We start from the raw sequence: 13,816 nt of genomic DNA on the forward strand, positions 1-13,816 counted from the left end.
AAGAGCAGAGAAGAGTGTGAGAAACTGCTGAATGAATAAAACTGAACAGGGCCGTGGTTTTCAGCTCCAGCCAATTTCTCCCATGTGGGAATATGGGTCTAATATTTCCAGGCCTTCTAATATATTAAGAAAAGCAATAAATCCATACTTTTAAATGGAAATCTACCAGTTTTAAAATACTGGCTTATTAAAAAACAAACAAACAAACAAAGGAACCACTCTTCAGACCATAGGAAAAAGGATCTGTAAATTGAATCGAGCGTGCAGACCCAAGTTTGCAGTCTCTCCTCAGGCTCACTTCTAGGTGTCTCCTTATCACCCAACACAGAGCTTTGCTTCTACTGCTCCACACCCAGCAGGCATTCGATTGTGCAAGCTGCTTACTTGGTGGGCCAATGATAATCAGATCCATATCAAAGATTCATCATTCAACCTTAGACTTTTAAAATTTGTTTTAATGCTGAACTTCTCTCTGAAGAGCTTTGGAAAGGTAACATGGAAGAAAATTCTTTCTCTATGACCGAAAACAGGAACTTGTCTTTTTTCTGTACTTTGTACTAACTCAAGAGCACAGTCAGAATTCAATGAATAATAAATTAGTCATTTAATTATAGCTTTTATGCACCCAGCTCATGTTGTATTGACTTCACATTTGAAGCAAAATGTTCGAGCACTTAAGAAGAAATTCGTAAGGGATAATAGGGCAAGCATAAGGCAAGCAATAGTCTAACAAAAGGGGGGGCATTTTTATGTCTGCTTCAGAAGAGCTGAATCAGGCAAGAAAAACAGAAATGAAACCAAGCCAGCTGAATACCTCATAGAAGGGAGTGAGGAAGCAACGTAACAATCTCCTGGATCTATAGCATTACCTCATCGTTGTCCACCAAAGACCATTACCTAACTGCTCTTGGATCATCCAAGAGCCATCTTCACTGAGGGTGATAGTGATGACCTCAGAAAAGGTATGATCTCAAAGTCAGATAGCCAGGCAGAGAATTTAGCCTGTAGTCTTGAATGTTGGACTTGTCCTGAGACTTAGGGAATGAGATGGGAGGGAGCTCGGCAGTCAAGGATATATCTATCTTCAGTAGTGAGAAGAGAAACATCATTGGCTCAAGAACACTAAGCCAGAGCTCACACCATGGACACATACCTGGAAGCAGGCAGCATTCTGTCAATGGATGATGTTGCCCTGATGGTGCTACAATGTGGAGGTTCAGCATTGAACCTGCCAGTCAACACCTAATTCTTGCTATGTGAAAAGCATAGTCTTAAGCATAGAGGTCAAGGCTTCTGTTACACAGGGCTTCCATTCTAGCAGAGGGAGACAGATAATAAGTGCTTTTTTAAAAAAGGAAATATTAAAGAGTTATATATCCTATGAAGAAAATAAAATAGTATGTTGACAGCATCTGGTAGGCTACATTAGAATGGAAGATCAGAAAAGAGTTCTAAGAAAGTGGTGTATTATCTGAGTTCTCAAAGACAAGAGGGAGTGAGCCATGCCAAATTCTAGGAATCGGCACCTCTGGATGGAGAAACAGCTGGTAACGATGCAAGGACCATCTTATGTCTGAGCATCAGAAAGAATCCCAACATATATAGACTTTACAAAGGAAGAGCAAAAGTAGTTAAGAGATAAGCTCAGAGGGAAAGAAAAGAAACAGATCATGTAGGGTACAAAGGCCCAATACAGGAATTTGAAATTCATTCTAAGTAAGCTACTGGAGAATTTTAAGCAAATGAATATGACCAACCACACCCTCCCCCAACCAGGTTGTACTTCCCATGATAACTAATTCACTTGCAAAAGAGGAACAGTGGGCACTTAGCGGTGTGTTAGACCACAGAGTATAGGTATGTGTGCTCTACTTCCACCTTCGAACTTTGTGGGGTGACCTGGGGTCAAGTACAGAAGGTGCTCTGGTCAACACCAGTGGGGCTCAGAGAAACTTACACTATTGTCATGGGAAAGGAAGCCAACTTGTTGGAATTCAGCTCCACCACTTGCCAGAGCCTTATCAGCACACCAAGCCTTCCTCAAAACTTCCTCAAAACTCTGCTTGTGTCTCTGCTGAACTCTTAATAGACAGTGAGCTTTATGAAGTAAGTATCATGTTTTTTAAATCCTTCTACCTCCCAGTGTACCGCACAGTAACTGGACAGGATAAGTGTCTATGAGTTTATTTAGTAGCATTCAAAGGCATTCATAGAAAATGCAGCCCTGGCTGGTATGGCTCTGTGCATTGAGTGCCAACCTGTGAATCAAAGGGTCACCAGTTCGATTCCCAGTCTAGAGCACATGCCTGGGTTGCAAGCCAGGTCCACTGTAGGGGTTATGCAAGAGGCAACCACACATTCTTGTTTCTCTCCTTTTCTTTCTCTCTCCCTTCCCCTCTGTCTAAAAATAAATAAATAAAATCTTAAAAAACAGAAAAAAAATATGCAGTTGACACTACCCATCCTGCCCTATTTATAGAAATGCAAGCAAACTCCGTCAGGAAGGAGATAACTATGGGTCCAATATTCACTGAGCTGACCATCCATTGTTTTACTCATCCTGTGCAAATTTATGAGAATATTGTGTAAGCCATGATACTCAAGTCCGGCCCCCTCTGAATTCACACCATTCTCATTAGTCTTCATTTACAGTAGCCCCCCTTATCCAAAGTTTCGCTTTCCACAGTTTCAATTATTTATGGTCAATTGCAGTTCAAAAATACTCAGAGGAAAATTCTAGACATGAACAATGCATATGTTTTAAATGGCCTGCTGTCTAAGTACTGTGATGAAATTTTGTACCACCCCGTTCTGTCCTGCTCGGGACATGAATCGTCACACTGTCCAGTGTGCAGACGCTCCCCTCTCTTTAGGCATGCGGTAGCCATCTTGGCTTTCACATTACTTGTGGTATTGCAGTGCTTGTGTTCAAATAACATTTTTACTTAATAATGACCCCCAAAACAAGAGTAGTAATGCTGGCAATTCAGATATGCCAAAAAGAAGCCATAAAATGCTTCCATTAAGTTAAAAGGTATGTATGTATGTGTGTATAGGAAAAATAACTGCACATATAGGATTAAGTATTATCTGTGGTTTCAGGCATCTACTGGGGGGTCTTCGAATGTATTCTTTGAGGGTAGGGGGGAACTGCAGTATCGACATCTAAAAGGGAGATCCTGCATCTAAATTCTGAGATGTCTTTTTCTTGCAGAGTATGTGTAAGCAATAAAGCAGAAAAGATCATCTGATAAGAGAAAAACCATGATCATACTTACATAAACATATTCTAAATCCCAGCACCAGCAGTAATTGCAAAATCTCACAAAACATGCCCGAAGGAAGTCCCCAATCAGGATTGTGACATAGGTGGTCAAAACATCAGAAACGGTCAATCGCACAAATTCCTGTTGAGATATTATCTGCATTAAAATTTGCATCTCTCTCTTTAAATGGTTCTCGTATTGACATAGAATTTGTTGTATTTCTAAATAGTACGAGCATGTAAACTGCAATTAATGGTAAAGAAACTAGTTTAAGACATCTAGCAAATAAAGAATGCTTCATCCTTATTTTATTTGTCTAAAAATAATTATTTTCTGTTCTAAAATCACTGTATCAAAAGTCTTCTTACTGAGAAACCTTTATAAGCATAAGAACCCAAAACAGGAAAATGTTGGCCATACTGGAGTTTGAGATGTAACCAGGCAAACAGCAGTATTTATAAAGTTAAAGTTAAAGTTAAAAGACAAACTTGGAAACAGTAAACTTGCAAACTTTGGAAACTTGGAAACTTCCAAACAGTTTGTTTGGAAACAAACTCTTTATAAAGTTAAAAGACAAACTTGGAAACAGTACTTGCAGCCTAGATGATAGTACATTAGTTTTTCTAACACATTAAAAACTTTTACAAACCAGTATGCCTATACATGGGGGACCCAATTAGGAAAAAAATGGCAAATGTTACAAGTGAGAAATCCTCAGAAGAAAATATACAGTCAATTAAAACACTTGAAAAATGCTTAGACCCCATAATAATATAAATTAAAACAATGAGCTGTTGCCTCCCAGAGAGATAAATATTTTAAAAGAGTGTGGTGAAACAGGCATCATCATAAACTGATGAAGTTAGACTCTCACAATGTTTGGGGAAAATTTGTGAAGATCCATCACATTTTATAGTGTGTGGAATTTGATCAAGGAAACCCACTTCTGTAAATGCATCGCATGGCAATATTAACCAAAGTGCACAGATTGGCATGTATAATTATGAACATATTACTTCTTCCAATTAAAAATTACAAACAAGTCAAATATGCTCTGAAGGAGATTAATTAAATAAAGCAGAGTGTCTACACAACAGAATATTGTGAGCTCTTAAAAGGAACTGTTACTGTGGTTATGAATGCACAACTATGTGAATATATTCAGGAATTCATTACATTACATACATTACATGTGAAATGTATGGTATATGAATTGTTCTTTATTGTTAATAAAGTTCTCAATAAAGTTCCTTAAAAAGTGCTAAAATGCCATGCTTTAATATAATTAGAAGGAAGTTTTTAAAAATTTATAAAACAAGGTACATAATATGAACTCATTTGTTAACAAAAATCCTGTATGTGTATATGAATATGTATAATATATATCATATAATATACATATATATATATATATTGTATAATATACATACATACATATATATATATATGCATAGAAAAGGTCTGGAAAATTAGAAACTGGCCGCCTCAGTGGTGTGAACTTGAATCGATATGTGAAATGTGTGTGTTACAGGTTAGAGAGACGGTTCACTACTTCTTCATGAAACTCACATAATGATAGCAATAAATATAAGATATAGATATAACTATATATTTTTACCATGAACATTTAATTCTGTTTTTTTTCTTTTTATTCCTAAAACTTATGCCCTAAAAATGAAAGCACCAAATATCTAATAAGATATAGTTTTCCCAGAAATACTAGTGTTCTTCTATAATGTAAGAAGCTGGTTTTTATTACCAGCTACCTCTAAAATAACTAGTGAGAAAAAATTTTCTCACAGGGCAAAGGGCCGCTTGACTAGCAACCACCAGGCTGGGTCCCAGCCTCACACTTCGGAGTGGGGATCTCAGAGCTCCTGGTAGGTGCGTCCCACCGTCACAGTTCTTTTCATATCCAAGTACCGTCTGAAGCATAGCTTATCTAATATTTCTTTTAAGATACTTTATTTAAAAAATAACTGCTTCTATTCTAAATAGATGCATATCACTGCATCTATTTAGAACTTAGATAAATAGAACTTAACTGTAATATAAATGCAATAAAAGCCAAAAATATAAATTAAAGAAATTATCTTGGCATTAGTTTCCACCACATAGTGTGCCTATCACAAAGGGCTTATAAGCAGGCAGTATATTTTGGGAGGTTCATCAAAGAGCAGAAGTGGAGACCAGAAAAAAATGAAACAGATAAGGAAAAAAGACTTTACCCAAGAGTGTTTTAATGCTGCCATACTGGTCTAAGTGGATCTTTTTGGAGACCCATTCCATACCCATATACGATAAGCTTCAGAATTATCCACCCAAGAGCCAACCCACCAGCTCTCATTTCCATTACTTTAGTATGGCCCTGTGTGGTATTAATGCTTCACTAGGTGATCTCTGGGATAAGGGTAAGAATATGAGTACAGTTCAGCTGAGATGCTTTCAGGTAACAGCTGCATGCAGTTGTCTGCTGCAGCAGCAGCTGGAGCAAAAAGTGGGCCAAGAGAGTGGAAGACTACTTCCTCATCTGAAAGCTTCTATATAAGCTGACTCCTCTCTAGCTCTCCATATTCTTCCTTGTATTGCTTTTCCCTCTTTCTTCTCCACTCCAGCCTCAGTGGCTTTCTTTCAGACCTAATACTCCATACTTCTTCAGGCTACAGGACCTTTTGCATGTAGTCTTAACTCTGTCTTTCTTACCTCATCTCATGACTCAGTCTGTACCAACAAATATGCATCACTGCATCACCACTACTTGGGGAAGTCTCTCTCATTTTGCTAACAAGGCAAACTTCCCTATAAGAAGTTCTTGGATTCCATGCATTTCTTTATTATAGTGCTTTGTTGCCATTGTAAAGTTGCCATTTTGCATAATTATTTAATTAGTGCCTTTATTTCCCCAAAGAGATTATAATTTTCACTAGGGCAGAGAATGGTCCAACTTTGTTTCCTGTTGTGCCTCTAGTATCCAGCACAATACCTGTCTCTTAGCATGCACTCAATATACATGGAATGAATGCCGGAACAATAGTAAATGTCTGTAGTTACTTCTGGCCATAACTTTTCTCTTCCTTATTTTTATTCTCCTTTCCACCCCTCAGGCAATTTGAGTTCAGATTCAATTAACCAACATCAATTAGAGGTAGGCTATTTGGGATATTTTTAGTTTTCCACTGCCAGGTTGGGAAGATTTCCTCGGGCAAAATTTGCAAGTATTTTTGAAGTCATCCCCATCCTCCTAAGAATCCACATCCCAATTGTAGAAATTCTTTTTTTTCCCTAGGCAGTGTCCCAACTTTTATTATATAGCATAGGAGGATTCAAACATTATATTAAAATGTAAAAATACGTATTCATATACCACAGAAGGAGTACACTACTTTACAAGAGAGGGAATCTCAAAAATGGTGGCGTGGCCCACCTCTGGGACATCATCCAGTCCCAGATCCAGCAAGCTAGTAAGGATGGGAGCACTGTTTCCTCACAGGCTTCCTGCTCAGCCCTGAGGTCCACAGATAACAGCTTCACACTCGTGACATTTAGTTAAAATGTCTGGGCAGGTTTGATAAGTAAAGCGAAGAGGATCATAGAGGTAACGGGACGAGATTAGGCAAAGGTCATCACAGAGGGCCTCAGACTGTAGAAATTCCATGACAGGAGTTTGGAGAGTATGTGTGGGCGCTAATCATGTCTCTGGGGGACCGTTCAGCACTACGGTCAAGAGCAAGAACTTTAATTCAATTCTGCGGGGCTCCACTTACTGCCTTCTTTTGAGGTGTTGAGCAAATTACTTTACCTTTCTAAGTCACAGTCTCCTCCTCTACAAAATATACAGCTTATCTCAGAGGGTGATTTAATAATATGACTTATCTCAAAGGATGATGTAATATTCAAAAAGGTAGTGTTTCACACACTAGAGGCATTCAATAAATTGTAGTTCTCTTCAGCTGTTGATTGCTTTCTCTCCCAGTTTAAAATGCAGACTTCGGCACATAGCTTCAAGTACCTGTTGCCCAAGAACAGCTATTCTGAATGTGATAGGTAGGAGAATGTGATAGGCAGATTCTGTGGCCTATCACATGCCATTGGAAATGAGACTCACTATGTATCGAGACTCCTTTGAGTGGTAAAGGAGCCACCAACTTATCTGGTATTCAAATTCAAAGAGAGGTTTGAGTCTCTCAGTTTGCTTGAGGGGGAAAGAAAGCAGAGGACAAGCACGGAGGAAAGAGAGAGCACCTGGAATGTGCTCAATAGAACAATAAATGAGTCCTTCGGAGTGCATCCACAAAAAAAACATTTAAAAGAGCTGCCTTTGCTATTCCTCTAGAAGAACTTTTTCTTTAAGTGGCTAAAAGAAATGTTCCCAAGTGCATGAATATAAACATTGATCTCTTTAATGCCAGAACTTCCCAGCCCTCAGGGTTTTTATACCCTCTGTGTTCTCTTTGTCCTCGTGGATTCCACCTCGCTCATCAACATTCCATTCAGAACCACGACCCCTCCCTCCTCCCGGCTCCTGCAGACTTTCTCAGGAGTGCTGAGTGCTCCTTTAGAAAAAGAAAAGGGGGAAACCCAAGTACAAACAGCAGTAAGGAAAGATGATGAAGCAAGGAAGAGAACTACAAACAGGATATTTTTATAAAGGGCAAGACAATAGCAGCATGGTTTAGGGAATGCAAAGAAGAATCCAATAAGTGGCCTTTTCTTTATCTTAATGCAGTACACGAAGGAATATCAAGGGTACTGCTGCATTATCAGAAAAATAAGTATTCTCCAAGATTGCATGGACATTCGTGTCTAATTAATCAGTGCTTTCTCCCCAGAAGTGAGCAACCCCACTCTTACTAATACTGTTTAATATATGTTTTCCTGGCAAAGGCTAGGTTTCTTAGCTCTCACACCAATTCAGCATTCTAGGATGTACGTAAGAGAACATCTCACACTATTTGAGTTTGTGAAAACTCTCTCTATATTTTTTCCATTGCTCCCAATTTCTGCTGCCGATTTAGGGAGCAGCCTATATCTGATAAAACAGACTCATGTTGAGCACCATGGTCAGACTTTGCTCTGTGGAACTCTGAAACATGGAAACCCCGGTCTTCCTGGGTATTCGTCTCCTATTGCTGCTGTAACAGAGTACCACAGACTTAGTGCTGTAAACAACCCATTTCTCTTCTTCCACTTCTGGAAGGCCAGAAGCCTAAAACCAAGGTGCAGGCATGAGGGCAGAAGGTGTATCCTCAACTTTTTCAGCGGCCAGAGGCCTCCTGCACATCTTGGCTCACGGCTCCTTCCTCCGTCTTCAAGGCACATCTCTCCAACCTCTGGTTCCACTGTCACATCTAGTCTTTTCGACTCTGATTCTTTTGTCTCCTTTTGGAATTCCATTCGGCACACCCGCATAATCCAAGACGTTTTCTTATCCCAAGACCCTTGACTTCATTATATCAGCAAACTTCTTTTTATCATGTAAGGTAACCCATGAATAGGTTCCAGGGATTGGAAAGTAGACGTATTCCAGGGGCCATTAATCTGTCTGCCACAGTGTGGCTCTCAAGCCCCTCTCTACTAAGTGTAAGCAGCTTTCATTTCACTTCTTTTCATTATTTCATACATATCAGGGTCCTATCAACATGTATCAAATAGGCACATCTGAAAATTAAGTATTTAACAACATGTAAATAAAAAGAAAGGGGTCTATCGGGCCCCTAAAAGCTAAAAATTAAAAAGTAAAATAAAATTCTTCATTGTACCACACTTATTGACTCAATAGTCAATGTTATGTTCTAGCATTATATGTTTTTTCCATATCTTTTTCCACAGTTGAAATCACAGTTGACTAACTCAAGTCTGTTGAGCATCCAATTTAGCCTGAGGGCACCTGATAATATTCATATTTGCTTAAATTAGATTAGTTTTATAAGACTAATGTACAACATTCCTTTTATATTGCAAAAGAATAAATATACAATAAAAAGTATTTAAATAATTTTGCAAAGACTGCATTATTATGGAAACTAAACTGCTATCTAATAGAAAGAACACTATGCCATATTTTAAAATATCTGTTCAAACCAAAGTCCAAAATCATTTCATAAAATGTACATTAGAAATGTCAATTCTAATAAGATAAAATTAAAGGCTTTTCAAAATATAAATTGGATCTGTATAGAAATTATAGACCCAAAGTAGATCTTTTTTTGTTGTTTTTCTTGGGTTTGATTTCCCTCATTGGGCAGAAAGCCATCTGCAGCATTATTTCTTTTGTCTGGTAAAATATCACTAGTTTGGGGTTGGGGGCATTTACACAGTCATCATGAAACAGCTAACCTAAGATTGTATTTCCTTTAATGCTTAAGAGATATTTATTTGACAAAAATTAACATTGCTGAAATTGGCGTTTGCTTCCAAAGAACCTATTTTTTTTTTACAGCAAACAGGTGACACTAAATAGAACTTTATTTAAGTATTCTCTTGGATCTGTATCTAAATCTAGATGCTTTTTTAGAACACAAATAGATAGTAAACATCTCCCTTCATTTGAAGATAATTTTTCTTTTATACGCAAATATAAATTCTTCTTTTATACACAACTGTAAATGGCGTGGAAAAGTAAAACTTACCTCAATGGATAGATGTGTGGAGTGCATGGCGCCGGAGATAACATATATGAAATACACAGCACATGGTCATCATTCAGTAAATTTGAGCTATTTTTTATTAGTAAGCAATAAAAAACTAGGCCACGCTTGAGAAAGAAATATTGACTCTGCTCTTTTTTTTAATCCATTAATTGGCACTCCCTGCGGTTGGAGATATTACCTGCCCCACCATCGTTTCCCAGCAGGGTCCTCGAGGCACATCCGCGGGGTGCACAAAGAAAGGTGCCGCAGTGCTGTTTCCAGTGAGGGCCTGCAGCGAGGCGTTGTAGGCCTTGATCATGTTGTCTTCCCAGATGGTAATGTTGGCCCTTATGAGCTTTTCCTCTTCAATCTAGAAAGCAAAGTGATGAAGACAACAGTGGAGATAACACAAATTTCAAAGGTACGTCTGGCAATCTTGAGACCGGGACTGTAACAACGTGCTGAGAGAAAGGACAATCCAGGCACAGGATTTACCTTGTTGTTAATCTCATCCATCAAGGCAAGAATAAATACATACAAGTTGCCTAAAAGAAGAGCAAAAATGCGGAGCAGTAGCCATTTCAGAGCAATGAGGGGGTGGTAGTCTTCCAGTTCAGCAAACAAATCAAACAGTGTTGGGCAGAACATCCCCAGGAGGGACATGACCATGTTCATCTAGAAGGAGACACAGAGGATAAACTAGGTTAATGGTATTTAGAAATTATTATTACTTTCCTCCAAAATTTTGCAGAAAATTTAGCTAGATTCCTCTGATCTTTTATTAGATTAAAGAAGATTACCTCATGCATTTTAAAAATTCAATCTTAATAAAACATCACAGAAAATATCAACTCACGTTCTCAAGATTTGGTTGTATACGAGCTTGTGTATGTGCCAGTAATAGTAGTGTTTCCTGGTATAATGAGGGATGCAATTTATATCACTCTTCATCCAAAACAACATGTATTGTTCTACATGGTTACTGATGTTGACCTGGTGATAACTTTCACAACAGCATTTCTAAAGGAACTGAAAAGTGATCCGCTTGAAAAATGAGGCCCAAACTGGAAAGACTAATTCAACAATCATCAGCATATGGGCTAGTGTAATAAGTCAGCATGGATGAACTGCTTGACATGGGCTCAGGACTAAACGTTGAATTTAGGGAAAGGCAAACTATTAGGAGAGAAAAAAGAATGTGTTTTACCTAAGAAAAGAGAGGGCACTCAGAGGAACAAAAGGAGAACACATAGCATGATAGCGTGATGTTATTGAAGCCACTGACGCCAAGGCAAGACAATCTCTAAAAGATGAGCTGGTTTATAATGCCAAAGGCAAGAGAATGACACAAGAGAGAAGGGGTGGGGGGGAGAAAGAGAAAAAGAGAGAGAAATGGGGCAAGGAGGAAATGTACGGTCTTTCTCTCCTGCTTGTCACTGTTATGATTATGTTATTTGGCCAAATTAAGTTTTTAAACAATCCATAGCAGGTACTACTTTTATGATGAAGAAAAAGACTGCCTTAAATTTAAAAAAAGATTTCAGATAATTTTAGCAACTTTTAATAAATACCTGGCTCAAACTGTCACCATTAAACATTTTCTATTTCCCCTGGTGGACTCCATGCTTTGAATGATTAGAAGTACAAGAATAGAAAATAATTGTCAATATATTTTTCCACTTTTATTAAGAGCATTATATAAGTATAGTCAGCAGGAGCTAAAAATCAGCATAACATAAAATCAGCATGATATAGTTTTAGCCTGAAGTAAAAACTTGGCAGATCCTGTGCAATTTTATGTAAGGTAAATTTAATTTTGTTCACCAAATTTTATAAAGTTATTCACAAATCCCCGTTATTAAACTTGTTGGTTTCTAGGACTCAGGGATCCCCTAAAATTGGCATTAAACAAGTTCTTACAAAGAGTGACTCTTAATGATACAACTACTCATCCTTTACTATGGTTCAATTACACAAAAATATGGTCCATGTGAACCATGGACCAAAGTAGCATGATCATTTTGCCCACAAATACTATCAAAACTATAAGAAAGAATTTTGACAGCAAATTTAATAAAGGCTTTGAGGTTTGTTTGTTTTAAGTAAATAAAATCTCTCTACCAAATGACTTTCTTTTATAGGTTTCTATAAAATATCTGTTGATTTAATCTCTTAAATGAATGGTCTCCCAACTCCAGTGTTACTTCTGAAATACCTAGAATGTTTCTGTTTGAAACTTTTGTTGTAAGTAGTTATACCATTTTCTGTCCAAGATTTTTAAAGAAAATTCTATACTTATGAAGAATTCATCTTTTTGGTTTATAAGGCTGTACATAAAATTTGGTATGGGAAGTTTATGCTTCCCACGGGCTAAATGCACCCAAAGTTTGAAAATGCCCAAGTTCAGAATGGTGCCACACTGTACACCGCAACATTTTATTAAAGAGAACAGGCCATAGGAACAACATATGATCAATGATTTCCTGATTCTAAGTATCTACCTGTAACCTCCCTTTTCTGACCGGATAAATGGGCAGATACTCTGAAGAAAAATCACCATCATAATATTTAATTCCTGACAAAGATCTGGCCTTCCTCATGTGAATAGCACTCAGAGAAAGAGGAAATGGGGCAGAGGAGGAGAAAATGGACACAGCGAGTTAGGCTGCTAGTGAAAACCAGAAAGCAGCTCAGACTCGCCCAGAGTGAGGGAGGCAATCTGAATGTGTCCATGGCACAAGAACAGCAGTCACGGACGTTATCACTGCTGCCTCAGAGAACGCAGGCAACAATCGCCTCTTTCAATGACAAATGCTGGATCTACAGGGAAATCAACATACAGTCATGAAAAGAGTGTGGGGCTTGAAACCAAGACTCCTATGTTTTAACTGTCACTTTTCTCCATGGTTCTGTGACCCCGAACACATCACCTAATCTCCTGAGATTCATTATCCCATTTGTAAAATGTACTGCTTGGAATAGATGTGTGTGAATATCTCTTCCAACTACAACTTTCCAGAATGTCCCAAAATTGAAAACAGACAGACAGATTTGCAAATAAGGCTGGAACAGTGTAGAAAATATGAGACAGGGTTGGTTAACTCACAGAACAGGCTGGAGGGGATAGGTGAAGAGTGGCCTTATTTAACGTTCCACCATAGAAACATAACCCACAAAATCACAAATGTCAGGTTCTAAGCACATAGAAAGCATGCAGAGACGAACTTCATTTTTTTCCCACCACCCAAGGGTGTCAGGATCTTGCTGTGCAAATTCCTGGGATCGCTTCACAGCCCAAAAGATGAGGTATCCACTCCCGGCAAGTGTTAGAAACACGAAGAAGTTGGCAAGGAACCTCAGGAATCTAATTAAGTGGACGTTTTCTTCTACTTGGGCTGCTCTTTCTTCTATTATAGCTTCCTGTAATCAGGGAAACCAGAAAAAAAAAAAGAGAAATATCTGAGCTACACAAGTATTATAAGTGCAGGAATTAAGTTTGCTAACGTCAGAATATAAACAATAAAAATAAACTAAATCTGGGACTCTACAAACCAGTGAACATTGCTGGCCAAGTGAGAAACAAGTGGGAGAAAGGAGTAACTCTTACAAAGTCTGATTGATCTAATAGGATAGTCTTTATTCTAAATTCTCTTTCAGTATAGTTTTTTTTAATCCTTATCCAAGGTTATGTATGTTGATTTGAGAAAGAGGAGTAGAGGCAGAGAGAGAGAGGAACATCTGTTGTTTTGCATCCTCCGCATGCCCTGACTGGGGATTCAACCTGCAACCTTCTAGTGAACCAATGACACTCAACCAACTGAGCCACCTGGCCATAGCCTAGTACAGTTTTTTTTTAAGCTATAAAATAACATTTTAAAGTCATTTTATTTTCTTTTTTTAAATACATGTTTTTTAAAGCTT

General features: G+C 38.1%; 1 protein-coding gene across 1 annotated transcript in view; it reads right to left on the minus strand.

The window, feature by feature from the left end:
* Positions 1-13,816, minus strand: part of TMC1 (transmembrane channel like 1) — a 142,149-nt gene that overhangs the window by 26,851 nt on the left and 101,482 nt on the right. The window contains exons 11-14 of the mRNA XM_037061780.1: positions 13,121-13,315; positions 10,391-10,570; positions 10,095-10,265; positions 3,279-3,407 (exon numbers count right to left, since the gene is read on the minus strand). Of these exons, the coding sequence (XP_036917675.1) occupies positions 3,279-3,407; positions 10,095-10,265; positions 10,391-10,570; positions 13,121-13,315 (675 nt within the window). The remainder of the gene's footprint in view (positions 1-3,278; positions 3,408-10,094; positions 10,266-10,390; positions 10,571-13,120; positions 13,316-13,816) is intronic.

This window comes from Sturnira hondurensis, unplaced genomic scaffold, assembly GCF_014824575.4.
Source record: "Sturnira hondurensis isolate 20B ecotype Veracruz unplaced genomic scaffold, ASM1482457v3 Scaffold0013515, whole genome shotgun sequence".
NCBI lineage: Eukaryota > Metazoa > Chordata > Mammalia > Chiroptera > Phyllostomidae > Sturnira > Sturnira hondurensis.